The sequence below is a fragment of the Dromiciops gliroides genome, chromosome 3, assembly GCF_019393635.1.
Source record: "Dromiciops gliroides isolate mDroGli1 chromosome 3, mDroGli1.pri, whole genome shotgun sequence".
Classification (NCBI taxonomy): domain Eukaryota; kingdom Metazoa; phylum Chordata; class Mammalia; order Microbiotheria; family Microbiotheriidae; genus Dromiciops; species Dromiciops gliroides.
The window spans coordinates 613,072,418-613,095,132 of record NC_057863.1 but is presented as its reverse complement, the minus strand read 5'-3'; the positions used below and the strand labels follow the sequence as shown (position 1 = coordinate 613,095,132).

The 22,715-nt window shown below is 40.2% G+C and overlaps 1 protein-coding gene across 33 annotated transcripts in view; it reads right to left on the bottom strand.

Annotated features, from left to right (window-relative positions):
- EIF4G3 (eukaryotic translation initiation factor 4 gamma 3) overlaps positions 1–22,715 on the bottom strand; it is a 378,410-nt gene that overhangs the window by 100,262 nt on the left and 255,433 nt on the right. For 21 of the 33 annotated variants that reach the window (XM_043990697.1, XM_043990692.1, XM_043990693.1 and 18 more), the window contains 2 exons: positions 7,718–7,877; positions 3,047–3,892 (listed from right to left, as the gene is read on the bottom strand). In XM_043990697.1, the coding sequence (XP_043846632.1) occupies positions 3,047–3,892; positions 7,718–7,877 (1,006 nt within the window). The remainder of the gene's footprint in view (positions 1–3,046; positions 3,893–7,717; positions 7,878–22,715) is intronic. The other 12 variants (XM_043990670.1, XM_043990681.1, XM_043990686.1 and 9 more) reach the window with 2 other exon arrangements.

The following is a 22,715-nucleotide window of genomic DNA, read 5'->3' as shown; positions in this document are numbered from 1 at the left end:
GAAAATAAAATTTGATCAGAGTGGCTTCTAAAATGGAATCTGACCAATGCAAAAAGAGAATACTCCTTTTACATCCATCTATCTTTGCCTGACTAATTCTTCCTGCAAATCACATGCATACCAATGGGATAAAAAAAAAAATCCTTACCAAAAGGAAATGGTAAAAAGACTGTTAAGTTCAGACTAATAAACTCAGTTCGAAATAGCCTATCCAACAATTCCTGCGGCAGCCACAGAGAGCAGCCTGAGCTTACTACAATGAGTTCATTAACACCCTTTATAGGCCACTTTATTATATTTTATTGCTGCCTTTGTAGGCTCGTCGGTATTTTATGCTTTTTGCATTTTAATAAATTCCATTGTGCCATTTTCAACTCATTATTAAAATGGACTGGAAATTAATTTAGGATTAATTTAGCACAGATAGGGAACTGACAATCTCTAAGGCAGAAGTACATAATTTAATTATAGAACAGATGTGTGCACACACTTTTGTGTTCGTTCATTCCACTTCACCTCCAAATACACTGCTACCGGAGCTATGTTGCATGTGTAGAAAGATGGCACTGTGATCAGCAGCTCCTGTTTGTGGGACAAACCAACTCCCCCAGCATGACAGCTCTAGGGAATCAGACTCAATTCTAACTTGGGAGAATCGCTCCTACCATTCATGGTTTTCTGCAAAGACTACAGGAAAAGAGTTCCTCACCATCTCTACCTCAACTACCCCCAACAAGGTATGTGAGCCAAGTACTTGGCAAACTGTAAAGGATTAGTTAGACAGACATTGGGATCATCAGCCAGGAAAACAAGACCATTTCCGTCTCAGGAAATTCTGCCTCTAGAAAAGAGGGATCATGAAACCTTTTTTGTGTTCCGGACCCCTTGGCCAGTCTGTTGAAGCCTACGGCCCCTTTCTCAGAAGAATGTTTTTTCAAAACAAAACACAAATTATATAGGATTACAATGGAAATCAATCACACTGATAGTTTATTTTTTAAAAATCCAACCCACACTCACAGACACCACTCGAGAATAAAGGCATCTAACACCTTCAAAACGGTGAACGCAAATTCTAGCGACTTGATTTTATGTTATCAACTGGGTGCCTTCCTCAAATGTACTATAAACTGAAGGTTTGTACATCAAACGTCTCCCTGTTCAGGCCTCAATTCATTACTCGGCAAATAAAAGGTGGACAGCCACTTCCCTGGTGGGCTGGGGGAGAAAATTTTCCTGTTATGGGCTGGGTGGCTAACCCCGACAGCTTGCATTTATAGAGCACTTTAAGTTTTCAAAGCCCTTTCCATCTATTGGCAGATGAAAGGTTAGATGGGGCAAGGGGGACAACAAGCACACAGAAATTATGATCTTCAAAGTAGGCACTGTATGCTTCATCTCTGAAATTCCCTTTTACACTACGTAGCACACAGCAGCTCCTCAGTGAACACAGATCACCGTGATGGGGATGGGGGGTGGCAATGACCACCTACAAGTCCATTCTCTTCTTCTAACTCTGACTTCTGGGAACCCACCCTTACTCATCAAGCTGCTTAACTACCATCTAGACCGTCCATATTTAAGGAAAGAGTGCTGAACTGTATGAGTAATGACAGTGGCAACATCACTACCCAAAAAGGGACTAAACTTATTAGTTTTAAGATAAAACTACAATGCTATTGATCCAAACGTAGTTGAAAAAAGGAAAGCTTTCAATGGAGTCTTAAAATGACTTCAGTAAAGAATATATGTTTAGACTCCACATGTATAACTTATATTGAATTGCTTGCATTCTTAAGGGGGGTGGGAAGGGAGGGAGGAAGAGAATTTGGGACACAAAGCTTTAAAAATCAACAATAAAATTGTTTTTATATGTTGAGAAAAATAAAATTCTAAATTAAAAAAGTAAAAGAAAAAGTATCTGTATAAAACTGGAGCCTCTGTCAACTATAGTAGATATTAAAAACTGTTTTAGCAAAGGGGGAATACTTAGTTATTAATAAATCCATGTTAAAACTTAAAGGAAAAAGATTCAACTATTTGGTTTTGTTTGTTTGTAGGGCAATGGGGGTTAAGTGACTTGTCCAGGGTCACACAGCTAGTAAGTGTCTGAGGCCGGATTTGAACTCAGGTACTCCTGAATCCAAGTTCAGTGCTCTATCCACTGCACCACCTAGCTGCCCCAAAATTCAACTATTTGAAAAGCAGAGAGTTTCAAATTTCTTAGGATGGCATTTTGTTCTCTGAAAACTAAGCACGTAATCTCCCAACTTAGGTCAGCTCTTCTGATTCCTGTCTTCTTTATAGGAAGTGGCTTTATATACAAACACCCAATGAATTCCAGACATGACTTATTTCTTCCATTCTGAAGTCAGCAGCCCAAACAAGCAGGTAGCCAAGGTCACACAACACCCCCTCTCCCCCCGTAGGCCTCCATTCCCACAAACCACACTGTTGCACATCTGATTTCTAACAACTTAGACACAGGAATTAATGAGCTATCAAATCAATAAATGTCATATTCCCTAAATGCATTTATGTACATTTTGGAAAATTCCCTTTATTTGCTAAGCCAACAAAGTAGGAAGACCGTTACACTTGGAAAAAAAAAAATCTGCACGGATGAAGACAGCCTAGAGATTTTCATCTTCATAGGCATGGGGGGTGGGGGAGGGCGTTACTAAAGCAGTCCTCTGATACCCTTTCATAGCCCAGAGATGATCAGGACTGGGGGAGAGTTTGTCTAAGGCTGCCTGCAGTACACAAACTCTACACTAGGTCCAAAATGGTACAGGCTGAGGGATGATATGTAAGGTGTCTATCCACTGACAAGGTAGCACTAGCTATCAGGTTTTGGCTGACATCACTGTTTTTGCTGCCTACGCTAACCTGGGAAGACCACTTCCTAAAGGTGTAGAGGGTCTGATCAGTCTTGATGGTTGGATAATCCAAGCAGATAAAATAACAAGTCCTTAACATATCTGAAATTAGGAAAATGGCTAGGTAAGAAGCCAATGCGTCAAATACACCCTTTCCTCCTGCTTACCTGGGACAGGGCTCTTCCTTGAATTGAGGTTCTGAGAATCCACACTTTCTTCTGATTGCCCGTCTGTTTCCACCTCAGCTTTTGGCTGGATGTCTCTTGCATCTTCATTGAGGGCAGTTCTCAAGTTTTCTTCGTCTTCTAAAACTCCAGGAGCAGCAGCAGGAACATTAGGAGCACTGGTTGTAGTGAGAGCAGCAGGAACTGGAGGGGGTGAAGCTGGGGGAGTAGGAGGAGATGGGGAAAGAGAAAGAACAGCGGACAGGGGGATGGGCGTCGACATGCGTTCCACTTTGATATCTTCAGGGGGATTTTCCAGGACTTCCAGATCCACAGTCAAAGGCAACGTCTCCTGTTTTACAATTTCAACAATACTCTCTGTAGCTGTCAATTTTTCACTAACTCCATTCATTTCATTAATGAGGTTTGTAGTAGCAATCAGTGGAATATCGTTGGGTGCTACACTACAGGGATCCTTGCATATGTCACCTTCTACTTCGTGTGTTGGTGACGGGGTGGACGTTTCTGTGCAAGGTACAGGACTGGGCAAAGGTATGGCATCCTCTTTGGGGGAAGCAAGTTCACATCGATCATCTCCATCTGCTGTGAAGGCAGGCAGGTTACACAGAGAGACAGCGGTGCTGCTGGGAGGAACAGTACTGAGAGCGACTGGAGCCATGGAAGGAGGCGACAGAGGAGGAGGAGGAGGAGGAGGCGGAAGCTCTGCTATGGATTCCACTGGAGTCGTCTCAGGTACTGGACTGGCTAGTTCTTTCTTCTCGCTGCTAGGCTCTAGGCTAAGCACTGGGGAAGGAGACTTCAATACTGGATCTGGTTTTGGCTTCTCTTCTGGGGAAGGAAAAAACACCAAGTCTCAAGAAGACTTCTTATATCTGCTTGCAGCACATTATCTTGGGCAACCTCATTTGTCTTAGATTACAGAAACTCTTTAACAATAACAGAGAGACCAAAAAATTGGTCATTACCCACTAGCCCAAGAAAATATTTACCTCTTTCCTTCAGACCATACCCACTACCAACTCATCTCCTTTGGAAGAGAGAATATCCCCAACAGCCTTAGGTTTGATTCTGGAGTATGTTTTATATCCTGGGAAACCTAATTTGGCCAGTTGATTTCGTTGTGTCAAGGCAGGAGGTTTAATGCGGGTGGCCAAGTGAACCCATGGATGGATAATCCAACTAGGGGAGCCTTCTAAAGGAAGCAGGGTTAGTTCCCATGGCCCAATGGCTTTCAGCCATGCCACACTTCTATTCCATGCAGAAAATTCTTCTAGGAGAGGCTCTGTATCTGTGGTGGGGACTGATTCCCAACACAGGCAGATAATTTGGGGTTCTGAGTATTTTAAAAAAGGCCATCTGAGAAACATCTGCTGACTAATAAATTTCTCCTATTACATGAAATAAAAACTCCTTTGAAAAATTAAGCTAAAATTCTATTTCTTCTAAGTAGAAAGAAGTTGGAAATAATCTCATGGCTTGGGTCAAATGACAATTTTGACAATTTTTGTGAGGGCTTCAAATGGTGAAGGATTTATAAACAGATGAGGCAAAGTGGAAATTCAGATAAATAAGGCTCAGCAAATAGAACATTTATTTTCCTAATACTTTGTCAAAACAAAAAGGGCAAAGACCTTCAGGGGACCAAAAATACGATGAATTTTAAACAATATGTTTTCAGTATTTGTAAATTCCAGGTACTAAAATGAAAATGAAAGCTAGTCTAGGGAAGTTGAAAATGAGGGTGAGTTAACATCTAGTTTCCAGGTGGGTGCTTGTTTGGCAAGATAACAGGCTTCACTGGAAACAAAGACTGCATGACTGTCATTCAAAAGAAAGCAAATTTTAAAATGCACTAGAAAGAGCATGTCTATGTAACAACAAAACTACTTCACTTTCCCTTCTGCAGACTTTTGAGCATCACTGACTCCTGTCCTCTATCACCAGATCTTGGCCAAGGAAGCCTGTCAACAAAAGTCTGATTGTCTAATCACATCCACTGATAGTAAACATTACCGGTAAACTCATAAAGCTTTTGTTTTCCTTGCCTCTGAACTAACTGGTCTCAACACTCACTTTAATTTATGCGTTTCATGCTAATGTTTCTAAAAATTGGCCCCTACCATCCATTTGATTACAGTAGTAAAGTGGAAACAAGGGTATCCATGTACCATATACAATGCAAAATACTGTTAGAATCAAACTCAGTTGCAGGGCAATATTGTTCCTGATGGAAATCATTAATTCCTAATTCACTCTTGTGGCTGGTTATCTATGGCCTTGAGTGCACCCACTCTGGGAACCATTCACCAGAAAAAATCCTGTATGACCAATGGATGAAATGACAATGTGGGTAAAAGAACTGCAAACCAAGAGCTCTGCATTCGTAATCATAGGGAGCATAACAATTTAAGTACAACTTTCCCCAAAAGGAATTTCCTTTGATGGAGCTTAGGCCAAAGCATCCCCAGCATGGCTAAAGTCACAGGAATGGTGGATGGCACAACCACAGCCTCCGCAGCACAGGGGGTTGGGGGAGCTCAGGACAAAAGAGTAAAGCAACAACCACAGGCAGGCAGGAGGCCAGCACTCCTGGCTGAACCACAGAACTAGTCTTGGCTCTTGTTTTCCTTCCTCTTTTCTAATGGGCCCCACCCCCAAAGTGTTCAGATACTGCCTGGTCTCTGGAGGGCCTCTGATTCCCCCATGTTCTCCTCATCGAGGAGATGTGAGGGTCTTCATGGTGATGTCACATCACAGTACGGGGAAGGAGAAAAGAAAAGAAAACAAAATTTTCTGTAAAATGGTTTCTCATGATATGCTGAAACATTCTTTTTTTTTGGTGACAATTTACAATTCTAAAATGCTGATGTTTCTTACTGAATACACTAACCAAAAAGCGTGAAGGACAAGCATGTTTGTCAGCTTCTCCCACACCCTCTGAAAATCTAGGGCTGAACCTCCAACATTAGCATCCTTCTTCACAAAACAACTGAACAAGGCTCTTCTGTCCTCAGAAAGCTCAGGCCTAGCAGCAGGATGGTGTGTAAAAGATTTTCTATCTTGGCAAGGCTGGGGTGGAAGCTCAAAAACAATTCTGCACTAGGGCTGGGGGTCAAGTCTGAGGTGCTTGGGGATGACCCCCAGTGTTCTCAAAGAGCAGTGGTGAAGGAACAACCAAGTTTCCAAACTGTGGTCATCTGGTTGATTTTTGACTCAGGAATTCTGTCATTTGCTTGAGCTGGCAAACCAAAGCATTTGTGAATGCTAAGGTGTTTTTCTCCCTGTAAAGTTTTTTCAACTCAAATTTTTAGATTTTCAAGGTGCTAGTCTAAAAGAATCTGTCAAATTTTGGTCAAAAGCATGGCTTTCATGCAATTTGCAAACAAGCATAACTCCTCCTTTTCTCCTCACTGGCTAGAGGAGTATACAAAAGCCTAATTCTGGAGGAACTTGTAGTGGGCAGTTTTTTCTTCCATTAAGAACATTTTAATTCATGACTTCATGAAGCCTAAACGTCATTAACACTGACAGAATCTAGTGGTTCAGGTTTATTGTGCCCAACGAGAACTTCAGGACATACACACTATACTTACATCTCAATAATCACACATTAATACTGCCTAGCACCATGGGAGTTTAGTACAAGTCCACCTTTTGTAGGTTTATAATGTGACCCTTAACATTTGGTTTGCAGAATTTGCTCCACTTTAAATTCAAGGACAATTGTAAAATAGTTTAAATAATAGTAATCTATTGGAAAACTGATTCCAAAAAACCCTCTAGAAGAATTCTTACTAACTGAAAGTAATAAAGGCATGAACAATTCAAAGAAGCAGATGCTCAGAACATTTCTATTTGTCTTTGGAATGCAGTCAGCTGCCACCTGCGCCCCTACCCCTGCCATCATCTTGCCCTGGGCACCAGGTTTACATAACCTGAAATCTGGTTAAGCACATTTCATAAGGAAACCATGGCTATCCCACATACACTGCTATCTCTCAGGGGGTCACAGACATTTGACTGTATTACCACTGAAGCTTATTCTGAAGTCAGTCAATTTTAAAAGTCTCTTTAAGAAAGTTTTTTCCCTTTTCCTCTTTTGCAATTCTAGAAACACTAAAACTAAGACTTTCAAGCAAATTTTTACTACTTTGGAGGAGAGGCGACTAGAATTATGTTATCAATAAAGTGGCCTGGGGAGTCCTATATTTCAGGGAGACAAATGGCATTTCTTTAACAATTAAAAAAGGGAAAGGATGTATCGAATTAAAATTATAATCCAAGTGTTATCAGCCTTGAGAATGAGTGCATACAGGGTTAGAGAAAAACACTTTGTAAACCCTAAAGTGCTATAGAAAGGGGAATTAGTAATGTTAGGTCAGGGGGACAATGAGACTTTAGGTAAAAGTGGGAAAAGTTCTAAGTGGTCCTGAGTCTGTTTCCTCAGAAGTACACTTTGCTGGTCATTGTCTCTCAGCTTCGTGAAGGTGAAGATCAGATCTGAGCCTGGAGGCTGGATACCTTCCTCACACAGATAAGTGTGGGGGTCAGGGGGAAGGGAAGAGGAAGGGAGGAAAACATAATTCACAAGAAAGAGACAGAGAGAAGACTAAAGAACTCAAGAGAACAGGGAGAAAACAGCCATAAACAAACCTTGCTTCGGGTCGCTAGGCGCAGTGACAGGGGTGCCGGCAGCAAGATGAGTGTTCTCCACAGTCCCATAAACCACGGGGCTGTGCTCGGGGACCTGGCTGGACAGCTGCTGGGATTTGAAGTACAAAAAAGGGTGATAATGAGCGTGCGAACATAAAAACTAGCAACATGGAACGCAAGCAAGTAGGAGAGACAGTGGGTGAAAGGTTAAACAGAAAAAAAAATAAAGCAAGGAAAAAAGGGAGTGACCAATTGAATTAAAAGTACATGGGAAAGGCAAGAGGGGAAGGAAAAAGGCGGCAGGAAAGGGGGAGGGAGGAAGAGATGATTACTATTACAGCAAAAGAAGATGGCGCAACAGTTACAAATACAATGCATCCTCTTGTGCTCCTTCTCAGGGCAGGAGGAATCTTCACGCTAGCAATAATTTTCAAAATCCAAGTGGAAGAAGGACAGAAGTTTAATCTCTTCCCCAGCTAAATGATTTTTGCTGTTGTTCACACAAGTATGTGAAGGGCTTTGGGTGGAAGGATGCAGGGAAGGAGAGATGAGTGATCATCTGGTCCAATCCAATCATTTCACAAATAAGAAAACTGATTCTGGAGATGATTTCTTTCTAACTCGTCTGAAGGGAATTGTCTTCTTCTAGGGAGAGAAATTAGAAACAGACTTCAAGAGGCTTTTCCATTTGAGAGTGGTGAGAATTCTCTTACTTCCCACCCAACTGGATTCAGCGCAGCTCCTGCAAATTGCTTATGGACTGGGAGCTACAAGGTCCTTCTGAGATCACCTCATCCAACCAACTTGTTTTATGAAGGGGCGAACTGAAGGCCACAGAGTGTTTGTTACAGGACTTGCCCCAGGTCATTTACAAACATGTAGCCAAGATGAGATTGAAATCTGGATCCTCTGACTAGAGCCCAGCATCCTTTCCTCAACACTGATGCTGTCTAATGATTAACTCCAGAAATTGGTTGTTGCCTAGTTTTCCCCCCTGAGCTCTTTCTGCAGAGGAAAATCCCCTCCATGCACACTTCAGAGGGAACAAGGCTCACATACTAGAGGTGTGGTCACCACCCACTTAGCATCCCGTGAGAGGCAGGAATTCTCTCTGGGCTGCAAGGTCATATCAAAGTCACAAAGCCAAGCAATGACTCTCTCCAGAGTTCTACAGTCAACTACTGATTATTCCATAATACCCACCACACTGAATTCTATCCAAGGAGAACACTTTCCTCCTTTGATGGGGAAGTGAAAAGGAAGATTTCAATGGGAACAAATCTTAATATAAGGGATATTCCAAAGGCACCAGATAAACCAATCTGGACTTCTGCTACAGGAAATGGAAAATGCTGCTGGCTTGGTAAAACATTTTGTAGTATGCATTATTGGGAAAAGGGGGAAATACAGTTCTAGAAAGAAAATTCCTTAACTGAGCTGTGGTGGGCAAATCTCTCTGATTCCTGGAATACTGGAAGATAGATAAGTCCCATTAAATGGCTTTATACACACCTTAATATAGAATTATGTATGTCCTAAAGGAAGTAACAACAACTTCTAAAATTTTACATTAAAATTAATTATTTCATATTCAGCCTCATGGTCAGTCAAGAGCTAATACCTGGCTAAACTGACAGCCAAAGATATTTCAAGTGAGTCCAGAAAAATTAACTTCTGTGGGACTGAGGCTCTTCCCCTTCTAATTAACATAGATCAGTAACGGGAAGCATTCTCCCTCCTAAAGCACCCTGGCCCCAGTTTGTAGGTGGAAATAGCAAAGCTTCCCTTGCTGTTATATTTACATCTTCAAATCATGATGTGTACAAGAGATAGAGGCTAGACCTGGAGTCTTGGGAGACCCCACTAGAACTCTCTCCTCTGACCCTTAGGAACTGTATGACCACGTGGGAGTCATCTTTTTGAGCCCATTTCCTCATCTGTAAAATGGGGATCCTAATGTTTGAACCAAATATAGACTTATTGTGCAGACACTGGATATTAAGTGCTTTGCAAACATTAGAGTCTTATATAAATGTCAACTGTTAATATTTCCGGGTGGTTCATTTGGAACCCCAGATCTCATCAACTGCAAGGCCAGTAGGACTGATATCAAGAAGACATTTTCACCTGTACTATGTATTTTAGGACTCCTTTTTAAAAGTAGAAACAGGGGGCAGCTAGGTGGTGCAGTGGCCAGAGTACCAGTCCTGGATTCAAGAGGACCTCAGTTCAAATCCAGACTCAGACACTTACTAGCTGTGTGACCCTGGGGAAGTCACTTAACCCCAAGTGCCTCACCAAAAAAAAAAAAAAAAGTAAAGTGGAAACAGGATGTTCTTTCTAGTTTTCCTCTATCTATTAGCACTCATTTCACTATAGCCCCAAATAAGACCCTAGTAAACCCTCTGTTATATAGATGACAGATAGTAGGCAGCTAGATAACACAGTGCACAGAGAGCCAGTCCTAGAATTGGGAAGAGCTGAGTTCAAATCTGACTCCAGAAACTTAGTAGCTGTGTGACCCTGGGCCAGTTGCTTCATCCTGTTTGCCTCAGTTTCCTCATCTGTAAAATGAGGTGGAGGAGGAAATGGCAAACCACTCCAGTATCTTTGCCAAGAAAACCCCAAATGGGGTCATGAAGAGTCAGACATGACTGAAAATGAGTGAACAACAACAATTTTTTTAAAAAATCTGAGTAATTTCTATTTCAATAATGGAACAGAGCTATAATTATTAATCTATTTTGAATCATTCATGTGAGAAAAAAAATTAGCCTATGACTTGAGTTTTATATTGGGAAGGTTTCAGAGCTATAAATGAAAATAGTGACACAGTTCAGTATCACTTGCTGAAAATAGCACTATGATAAGGGAGAAATGGATGTCTGATAGGGTGACTTGGTTATTTACAGCCTCTAAATAAAAATATGATTAGTCTCATTTACTTAATGGGAAAAGAGACTATAATTCATCCTAAATGACTGTAGGGCTCAACATGTAAAAAATGGTCAAATGTACCAACAAGGCTATAGAAAAAGACAGTGCTCAAAGATAAGAAGGTGAAGAGCCAAAGTAATCACTAATCTACCCCTCAAGCCCAGGACCCTAACATATCACAAAAATCTTTTTTAATCTAATATGAAACAGACTCCCCTTTAAATGAAAATTTCTCCATAGTCTACCATATCTAAGGAGGGTCAAGAGCAAATGTACATGAGAAAGGAGTGAGTTTAGGAATAAGCAACCTTGAAAATAAAAACATGCTGGAAATGTCTATTTCTAATCATCAAGTTAAGACCTAAGAGATTAGCATTTCAAATACTACCAGATGGTAAACAGAGCCACAGAAAGAGGGCAATTGCCACAGAGAGATTTCTCATCTAAGATCTTTATGGGAGGACAATTATACATTGTGACTAGCTCTATGCCGTACATATTTCTCAGTCCCTTTTTTGTGTTACAGTCTTATCTCAGAAGGAGGGTAGAAGTAAATCATGAGGGTATCCCTAACTTTATATGTCACATAGATTCTTGAAAAGTTTGAGAAATTATTTTCCTTTAGGCATAGTTTCTGGCGAGCTCTATTTTAATTTTGAAATGGTCTTCAACTGATATAGAAAAAAAGAGCTATATAAAAGGGGTCAAATCAGAGTGATAATGGTTATTATGTCAAGGAGAGATCCAACTTCTCCTACTTTACTTCCTGGGCATGTGGCAATGGGCCAGTCACAACTTCCTAGATTTTAGTTTTCTTATGTGGGAAGTGAGAGTCTAAATCTAAAAGACTGCGAACCTATGGTTAAGATTCCTCCCTTTTTAGCCTTCGAGATGTCATTTTAGGTTATAGGAGACCTCCTCCTCCCCCCATCACTAAGGTCTTTCTAGGATAGTCACTGCACTCTGGGGACATTAAGGCCAGGTCAGTAGCACACAGGCCCTACTTAGCAGGGCTTACCAAATTAGAAAAGTTCCATGTCAATAGGAAAGGCTCTCAAGCCCGGACATGATAAGGACCTGGTACAGGAACTGAAGAAGACACTGTGGGAATCAGGGATTCCTATAAAACTATATGATTGAGCTAGATTTAACCTGGAGAACAGAAAACTTAGGGAGGATATGATAACTATACTCCAATATTGTTACTGCTGTTACATGGAAAAGATTTCAGAGTTGTTCTCTTGAGACCCAGAGGACAGAACTAGTAACAAGCAGGGGTAAGGGAAGAAAAACTATAGAGAGAAAGACTTCAGAACACTTAGAGCTATACAATAATGGAATAGGCTGCCAGGAGGTAGAGAGTTCCCCATCACTCAAAGGTTTTCAAATGAAAACTGGACGTTCACTTAGTGGGGATGGTGTAGAGAGGATTCTTATATAAGAACAAATTGGTCCCAATGGCCTCTTTCTTTGGTCCCGTGAAGCTCAGATTATAGGAATGTGTTATCCTGTGAAAACCTACCAAGGCCAATTCTTCATTTCCACTGGTGTCCTTGTTACCTCCATGTTTTTTCTTCTGTTAGCCCCAGGGACTGGCCTGGCCTATTGGCTTTCTTTTCTATTACCATTATCAGCCCCATCTGATCAGGGTTTCTCTCTTTCCTCAAGAAGGGTGAGTCCAAGGGAAGACTAACTGTTATCTTTCTCATCTGCTTTAGAAGGTTTCAAAACTCAGAAGGAATTACATGAACTGATGCCGAGTGAGGTGAACAGAACCAGGAGAACATTGTACAAAGTAACAGCAACATTGTGTGTTGATCAACTATGAAGGGCTTGGCTATTCTCAGCAAAGAAATGACCAGAGCAATTCCAAAAGACTTATGATAGAAAATGCTCTCCATATTCAGAAAAAGAACTATGGAGTCTCAATGCAGATTGAAGTATACTATTTCTACTTTATTTGTTATTTTCTCTGTGGTTTTTATCTTTTGTTCTGATTCTTCTTTTAAAACATGACTAATATAGAAATATGTATAACATGACAGTATAGGTATAACCCATATCTGCTTGCTGTCTTGGGGAGGGAAGGGAATGAGGGAGAAGAATTTGGAACTCAAGAATCTTACAAAAATGAATGCTGAGGGGGCAGCTAGATGGCGCAGTACATAAAGTACCAGCACTGAATTCAGGAGGACCTGAGTTCAAATCTGACCTTAAACACTTGACACTTACTAGCTGTGTGACCCTGAACAAGTCACTTAACCCTCATTGCCCTACAAAAATGAATGCTGAAGAGGGCAGCTAGGTGGTGCAGTGGATAAAGCACTGGCCCTGAATTCAGGAGGACCTGGGTTCAAATCTAGACTCAGACACTTGACACTTACTAGCTGTGTGACTCTGGGCAAGTCACTTAACCCTCATTGTACACCCCCCCAAAAAAAAGAATGGTGACAATAATCTTTACATTTCATTGGAAAATAAAATCCTACTAGAAATAAATGAGGTTTCATAGTTTTGTTTGGAGAGGGGAGGGAATTCAGAAGTCCTGCTTTAATGGCTGATAATGATGTGGAGATATTTGTCTATTCTGTGACACTGAGGTGGTGGAGCAGAAACTCTACTGGATTCTAGCAAGCCTGAAAAGCTTTGAATGAGGGCCTCAAGAATGACTTATCTTTTGTGTTTGATGACCATTTAACAACTGGAAAGGCTCATAAACAGAGAACAGGCTACCCTGGGATGATTTTTTGGCCCATGCAAATTTTGTTCTGTGTCTGTAAATGGCAGCAGCAGACTGGATGAAAGGACTAAGAACCAGGCTCTTGGACTAGTGACAAACTTTAATTTAATTGTTAGTATCCTTCACATGTGACCTTTGTCTAGGACTGAAGTGTAGCTGAAGTGCTACAACCAGGACAGCTGACCTGCACAGAACCTCTTGGTTCATTAAGAAAATAATAACCCCAGCACAATAGAACCTATTAGTGCAGAGGACTGAAGGGGAAGAAATAGACCAGAAGTGCCCAGGCTGAGATGGCACACTTGTGACAGAGGGAGAGCCCACACTGATCAGAAGATACACCTTCATTGGGATTCAATAGAGATCATTACCTAAAGAAGATGAACAATAGTTTTTGCCTAGACAAAGGGTTGAGTAACATTCTCCTGTTTTAGGTATGGTATTTTAAATACAACCATGGCCATGTAAAACCTTTTCAACACAGATATGTTAATGTACAGACTCAATGGGACAGCCATGAAAAGGACTCACTGTCAATCAACGAAAAAGCATTTATTGAGCACTTGCTGTGTGCCACACACTGAGGATACCAAAAAATCAGAAATATGGAAGAACCATTAGGCTTGGAATTAAATTAAGCAAAATTCAATTGTAACCTTCAAGTATTTGCTGTGATTCCATAATCTATATTATCTGTAGACTACATTCTCTTACTACTTGGCCTTAAGAAAAAGCTAATGCTTCATCATCAAAGTGAATTTTCTTTTACTTTTTTCTCTATAGAACCTAATCTTAATTTTTATATCAGAATTACAAATTTACTAAACAAAATACTAAGACTTATGGTAGTGCATTTCTTTTTGACAATCTGACCTAAAATAATTAATAGGTAAATCTTGACTCTATTTTACAAATGTAGAAATGTAAACATAATGAATAAATATAATAATTAAATATAAATATATGTTTAATCAATCAAAGCTTGAAAGACCTATCAACTAGGCCTCTTGACTATGTTTAATAATAGTAGTAATAATAGCTAACATTTACATAGCACTTTTAAGGTTGGCAAAGTGCTTTACAAATATTATCTCACTTGATTCCCACAAAAACTCTAAGATGTGGATGCTGTCATCCCCGTTTACCTATGGGGAAACTGAGACAGAAAGAGTTTAAGTGACTTGCCCAGTGTCACACAGCTAGTGAGTGCCTGAAGCTGGAATTGAACCCAAGTCTCTCTGACTCCAAGACTGCCATTCTAACCACAGTGCTACCTAGCTCCTTGTTTAGCATTCATCCCAATTCATTTTGCAGAGGCTCACAGGGAATAACATGTGAACTCCTTTTAAATGATTTCAACGGCTAAGCTTTTTGTATAAAAAGCTATTCTAAAATCAAGGTTAAGTTTAGGGAAGTCTTCTGGAAGGAATAAAAAGAAATATTTTCTCTCTTAATTCCTAAGGCACGAGCAATAGTGATGAAAGAAATTCAGCGACTGTAAGATTCTCTGAAGAGCAGACTCAAGGCAGAGTTATTGTCCATGATAAATGCCTACAAGCAAAGGACAGCAGAGCCGGATCAGAAGGGAGCTCAGAGGTCTTCAAGTCCAATTCATCAACACATGGAAGAAAGTCTCCTCCTGCTCTTTTGGATGCTATGTGTCATCTGGCCACCAGGGGTCAGGACAGAGCCTAGTGTACATTTTATAACCTCCAGACTTTTGCCTCAAACACCTTCAGGCACAATTTCTTAATTTTCATTTAAGGGGACACACCTACAGTTTCCCTGGGGAAAAGGCTCAACTTTTCTTTCAACCAAACTGTGAACATGCTAGGGATTCAGAAATACAAAACAGCCGATTGTTTAACACCAGATGCAGGTGCACTCACTCCAGTGGAGAGGTACACATTTAGAAGGTTTATAGAGAAAGCCAAGTGGTTCAACAAGTCGCCACCACCTATTATTTCCGAGTCCAGGCGTTAGTGAAATGTGATTCTTGCTCTTCACTCCCTATACCCCCAATCCAATTTTATGTTTAGCTACAAAATTCACTTCTAAAAGCCCAAGCCAAAGTACTAAAGCAATGTACCCTAGAGAAATGGACATTGTAGCACATACGTGTCAGTTCAGCATCTCACTGAGACATAATATGAAGATCACTCACTATCCATTTGAATATGAAGCTTCAGACCAAATTAAACTCAAGAATTTAAGGGCTCTTTCTGCTGTTAATACATGACATGGGTTAGATAGCCACTGGAACACACAAGTGACACACTCAATTATCAGGGAGTGTTAAGTGACTGAATATATCAGAGAGCTGTTACACAGACTTTCAAAATGAATCTTATCTCAGTTATAAAAAATGAACCTGACTTCCAGGAGTCACTTGCCTCTGAGGCTGCGGACTATACATGTGACTCCATGCCCAAAGGGACCCAAGATGGTTAAGAGCATGGGTGCCAAATCAGCATGGGTCCAGTCTGAGGTCCAGGGCACAGGAGGACAGCTAAAGAAAAATTCAAGTCTGGGTCACTTGATTAGTGTGAAACAGAGCATTCCAAGCCAGGCTTATGTCTGATAACCCAAAAGATCATCTCAAGTCAGATTTCCTCAGACTTTTCCCTGCAGAATTCAGTTTTTATTTACCAAAGTGCCCCAAGCCACAGACCTGACCCATGTGTGGCCTTTTCTAAGCAGTGAAAGAAGGCTGGTTCAAATCATTTCTATGGAGGGGTAGTAGATAGCAAGTAAAAAGAGACTAGCACAGGGCTTGGTTCAAGGTTTCATTGAAGATGATTTTATGGGGCAGCTAGGTGATGCAGTGGATAAAGTACTAGCCCTGGAGTCAGGAGGACCTGAGTTCAAATCTGACCTCATACACTTGACGCTTACTAGCTCTGTGACCCTGGGCAAGTCAATTAACCCCAATTGCCTCCAAAAAAAAAAAAGATGATTTTGAGAATAAAACAAAAAGACCAAGGACCCTTTCAGACTTCAGTGTTGACTAGGTATGGTGCCCAGAGAATATGTGGTTTCTCATAAGGATGGCTGGCCACCTTCGTAAAAGTTCATATAACTCGTATCCAAAACCCTCAAACAGGGGAGTGGGACAGTGTATAGACAGCCTCCAGACTCACATCCCAGAAAAGCCATAATATTCAAAACATCTGGCACTGGGTAAAAAATGGAGAGGTTCAAACACATTAGGCACACACACAGAAGCCAATGAGCACAGTAACCTAGTGTTAGGTAAACCCAAAGATTCCAGTTACTGGGGCAGGAACTATTTTAACAAACTGTTGGGAAAACAAGAAAGCAGTCTGACAGAAACTAGGCACTGACCAACATCTTACACCAAATAAGCTCAAAGTGGATACATGATTTAGACATAAAAGGTGACATCATAAGAATATCAGGGGAGCATGGGAAAGTTTACCTGTCAGAACAGATGCTTTCAATTACATGTATTTTTTTGCATAAACAAAACCAGTGCAGCTAAAATTAGAAGAAAAATAGGAAAGGGGGGGAATACTTTGTAGCAAGTTACTTGATAAAAGGTTTCATATCCCAAATATGAAGGGAACCAAGCAGAATCCATAAAAATAAAGTCCATAATAAATGATAAAAAGATATAAACCAGAAGTTTTTAAGAGTATGAAATTTGTTTTATGAAAAATTACTAATAACTTCTAAATTACTAATAAATAAGAGAAACACAACTAAAACAACTCTGTGGCACCACCTCACATCCATCAGATTGGCTGATAGAAAAGAAAAATGATAAATGCTGGAGGGGCTATGGAAAAACAGGTCCATTAATGTACTGTTGGTAGAGCTGTGAACCAGTCCAACCTTTCTGGAGAACAATATGGAATTTAGCTCAAAGGGCTATAAAACTGTGCATACTTTCTGACCCACTAATATCACTACTAGATTCGGATCCCAAGGAGACCAAAGTAAAAGGATTCGTATGAACAAAGATATTTATAGGAGAGCTTTTTGTGGTGGCAAAGAATTGGAAATGGAAGGGAATGTCCATCAATTTTGGGGAGTGGATGAACAAGTTGTGGCATATGATTGTAATGGAATATTATTGTGTTATGATGAGAGATTGTTTCAGAAAAATCTGTGAAAACTTGTATGAATTAATACAAAATGAAGTGAGCAGAACCAGGAGAACAATCAATTAAGCAAAAATATCTTGTGAGATGGCCTCATCTGACAATGTACACATTACTCTGTCCCATTAATTTCCCCTATTTATTCCATGAGTAGTGAGGGTTACTTGATGAACTTCACAGAGAGCAATAATTATTTGTACCAATAATAACACCTAGTCTTTATATAGCTTAAGGTTGACAAACTGCTTTACAAATGTTATCACATTTAACCCCATAACAACTCTAAAAGCAGGCTATTATTCCCATTTTGCATCTGAGGAAACTGAGGAGGGAGGTCGAATAATTTGCCCAGGGTCATACTATTAAGTACCTGAGGCTGAATTTAAACTCAGGTCTTCCTGGCTATAGGCCCAATGCTCTATTGACTGTGCCACTTTGCTAAATAATACTAATGAAATTTAAAAAGGAGCCATTTTCTATGTGTTTCTAAGACTCAGGGGGTCCATGAGGCAAAAATGGCTTTGCAATAATATTAAATGTTCTAATTTCCAATATAGTAAATATTAATAAGTACAATCCACATGATCATCCATACTTTTTAAGAATGTAAAAGGTTTCTAGACCAAAAAATCTGAGAACTCTAAATGAGAGAAATTAAATTGAAGATTTACTCAATTATGCCATACCAGGTCTTCATAATTTCCTAACTGCTGACCTGACTTTTTTGGGGGGGGGGCAGGGCAATGAGGGTTAAGTGACTTGCCCAGTGTCACACAGCTAGTGTCTGAGGTCACATTTGAACTCAGGTCCTCCTGAATCCAGGGCTGGTGCTTTATCCACCGCGCCACCTAGCTGCCCTGTTGACCTGACATAACACACATTTAGACCAGATGGTGACAGCTCAGACATTTACTACCTGTATATGTGTGGCCTCTGGCAATTCCACAAACCTTTCTGAATTGCGGTCTCCCCTATAAAATGAGGGGGTTACACGAGACAACCTCCAAAGTCTAGTGCCACTCAACAACTTAAATGCTATGATACTGCTGTGGAATTAAAAACTGATACCTCACTTTATTTTCTATTATTTTATTAAGACTTAATCAATTGACTATTTATTAATGATCATGCTGTGATTAGCTACTCTCCCTTAGTATATGAACCTAAACTCTCTCTGAACTGAGGCCTGCAACCGCACGTTTCCTATTTGTAACCCAAGATGCATTACCAGCTAAGCTCTCCCGTTATTGTTTCCTCATGTACACTTTAATAACCATAAGGATAAACAACTTAACCCTGTCCTACTGTCTCCCTAACAACCAAGAAAACAACTGAGTGTTAGTTCCCCTTTCCTGGGTGCCCTCTCAGAAAGTGTCAACCAGATGGAAAAGTCTCTATTCTTTTGGAAAGTATCAATCCAGGAATTTTCCAAAGGACATTGGTCAAGATATAAGACCACCTAGTGACTGTCTGATGTAAATTGTGGTGGATGACCCCGACACTGACCAATCAGAAGTGAGATACGCTTTTATGATGCCAGATTAATGCCACTGTTTATTTTTAGGATCCTCTCTATAACTATAGCCGCCTTGTCTGACCGCTGCATCCTTGGCCACAGAGGAGCGCTGAATCCCATATATCTGCAAGTGCTAGTTTTTTGTTTTGTTTTTGTGGGGCAATAAGGGTGAAGTGACTTGTCCAAGGTCACGCAGCTAGTGTCAAGTGTCTGAGGCCAAATTTGAACTCAGGTCCTCCTGAATCCAGGACAGGCGCTTTATCCACTGCACCACCTAGCCGCTCCTGGCAAGTGTTATTTTTGCTAATAAATTGATTGGGCTCAGAATTTTGTGCCTCAGTTCCTCTTAATGGCAGATTGGGGGGGGCGGGGCAACGAGGGTTAAGTGACTTGCCCAGGGTCACACAGCTAGTGTCGTGTCTGAGGCTGGATTTGAACTCAGATCCTCCGGAGTCCAGGACCAGTGTTTTATCCAGTGCGCCACCTAGCTGTCCCTTAATGGCAGATTTTTATCACAGCACTACTTAACTGACCAACTCTTCTTGGGGTGATGAACACTAGGCTTGTTCAGATTGCTTCTGGGTCTTGCATGCCTTGGGTTTTTTACTGAATAAGTGTGACAAATCAAGTGATCAACAAGTATTTGCCAAGTTTCTACTGTGTGCCAGGCACTATGGTAGGCACTAGGGAAACAACTATAAAAACTAAGCTATCTATTCTTTTTTCTTTTCTTTTGCAGGGCAATGAGGGTTAAGTGACTTGCCCAGAGTCACACAGCTAATAAGTGTCAAGTGTCTGAGGCCGGATTTGAACTCAGGTCCTCCTGAATCCAGGGCTGGTGCTTTATCCACTGCGCCACCTAGCTGCCCCCTAAGCTATCTATTCTTAAGATGACAATCTGTACATAAATATTTACAGCATAAATAAATACAGTCAGGAAAAAATTTATTAATTAATTAAAAATGAGTTCACTGGCAGTTCAAAGGATTAGAACAGGCCTCCTTTGCAATCTGGTGCCTGATCTGCGTCCTGATGACAAGAGATTTTAAGAAGTGAAGGCACTGCTGTCATGAGGGAAAGCCAGGATAAAGACATGGAGCTGGGAAATGCAGTAAAGTGTGTATGGAAGCAAGAGGAGGATAGTTTGGCCAGACATTAGGGAAATTTGGAAGAGGGGCAGGTTTGGCATGAGGGATAAGGAGTCCTACTTTTTACAAATGCTCTGGGAATGCCCTGAGACAGGGTTAGTTATTCTGAAATGTCCACTAGGCATTTGTCAATACAGGACTGAAGCTTAGAAAAGAGACTGGGTCTAGATATCTAGATATGACAGAGGTCTACGTAGAGATAAAAATTAATCCATGGGAGTTGATGAGATCACCCCTGGACAGAGACTAGAAAGAGAAGAGAGCTTAGGAATCTTGGTGAGCACACAGAGTTAGGAGGAGTGATGTGGCTGGGGAACAGAAAGACTGAAGAGGGGGAAGGACTTTAATAGTCAGAAGATTCAATCAACAAGCATTTATTAAGCCCCTACTGTTTGTCAGGCACTGTAGTAAGACTGGGAATATGAAAGAGGCAAAAGAGAGTCCCTATCCTCAAGAAGCTCATGATCCAATGAAATAAGGAGGGAGCAGTATCTTGAAAACCAAAGGAGGACCAAGTATACAGGAAGAGAGCGTGGTCAGGAGTATCAAATGGAGCAGACAGGTTAAGAAAGACAAGGAAGAGATCATTGGTAACTTGGGAGAGAGCGGTGTCGGTGGGATGATGAGAGCACAAGGCAGACAGATTCAAGCCAAAGGCTGACACAGGAAATGGATACAGCCAATGCGAACAGCTTTTTTGAGGTGTTCAGGCCATTGTGATGCTTTGTTTTCTTTAAGTCTGCTTCTATGTTGGAGGGGAGAGTGCTGGGAGGAAGGTGGAGGGTGGAAGGGAGGGTTATTAGAGAAGTGACAAAGTAAAATCCCAAGGACACAATCAGTGGGTGAGTGGGGATACTTTGTTAAGATACTTTTTATGTACGGGCAGCTATGTGGTGCAGTGGATAAAGCACCAGCCCTGGATTCAGGAGGACCTGAGTTCAAATCCAGCTTCAGACACTTGACACTTACTACCTGTGTGATCCTGGGCAAGTCACTTAATCTTCATTGCCCCACCCAAAAAAAAATAATAAAGAAAGAAAAGGAAAAAGAGATACTTTTTGTGTATATTTAAAAATTTATTTCCATAATGGTTGGACCCATTCACAGCTCTGCCAACAGTACATAAACATGCCTGTTTTCCTGCAGACCCTCCAACAAATGATTTCATCTCCTTTTTATTTGTTTTTTTGGTCCTCTTGGTCAGCTGATGGATACAAAATAAAATCCCAGAATTGTTTTAATTTGCATTTCTCTAATTATTCATAACTTAAAACAATTGTTTTCATATGGCTATAGACAGTCAAGGTTTCTCTCCTTTAGAATTGGCCTGTTCAAAGCCACAGATTATTCAGCAATTAGGGAATCGCCTTTTCTTATAAATGTGAATCTTCTTATATTTGGTTGAAATGAGACTTTTAGTAGAAAAATTTTCTGTGAAGAATTTTCCCCCAATTGTTTCCCTCTGCAGCTTAGCAGTATTGGATTTGCTTTAAAAATTTTTTTATGAAAACAAAAGTGTATGTATGTGTGTATACAAATATACACACACATACTCTCTTTAATCACTATTTGGTCAAGAACACTTCCTCTTTCTATTGTTTTTTATGAGATATTTTTTCTATCTAGGTTCTATTTTCACTGGGAGTTTATGTTGACATAAAGTGTGATGTTGGTCTAAATCTAATTTCTTCTATACTGCTATCCACTATCCCAGCATTCTTTGATCATAGTGGGTCCTTATCCTAGTAAGTGGGGTCTTTGTATTTACTATACACTACTAGGCTGCTGGGATCATTTGTTTCTGAATGTTGTGGAATTCATGTGTTTTCACTTCTTGGACTCTCTTTGTTTAACCAATACCAAATTGTTTTTGAAAATTACCTTTTAATAGTACAGCTTGAAATCTGCCATAGCGAGGTATCCTTAATTCCCACTTTTTTCATTGATTTCTTTAAGATTCTTGACTTTTTAATGACACATGAATTTTGTCATCTTTTCTAGTTCTATAAAGAAATCCTTTGTTAATTTGCTCATTATCCCATTGAATAAATAAATATAATTCCGGTAACATTGTCATTTTTATTATAATGACTCAACATAATCATAAGGTATTAATATTTAATATTTCTCCAATTATTTAGTTCTGTATTTCTACAAACAATGGCTTGGTAGTTTTATATAGTCCTTGTGTATATTTTGGCATGTAGATCCCTAAATACACACACACACACACACACACACATATACATATTCTGTGGCTATTTTAAATAAACTATCTTTTTCTATGTCTTTTTGAAAAATATTTTTCCAGTGACATGTAAAATTAATTTTTAACATTCTTTTTTTGAGCTCCAAATTCTCTCCCTCTTTCCCTCCCCTTCCCCTTCTCCCCTTCTTGAGGAGGCAATTTGACACAGGTGCAGACAAAAAAAAAAAAAGAAAAGAAAAGAAAAGAAAAATCAAAAGAGTTTAAAAAAAGTATACTTTGATCTGCATTTGGACTCCATGGGTTTGTTTTCCAGAGGTGCAGAAC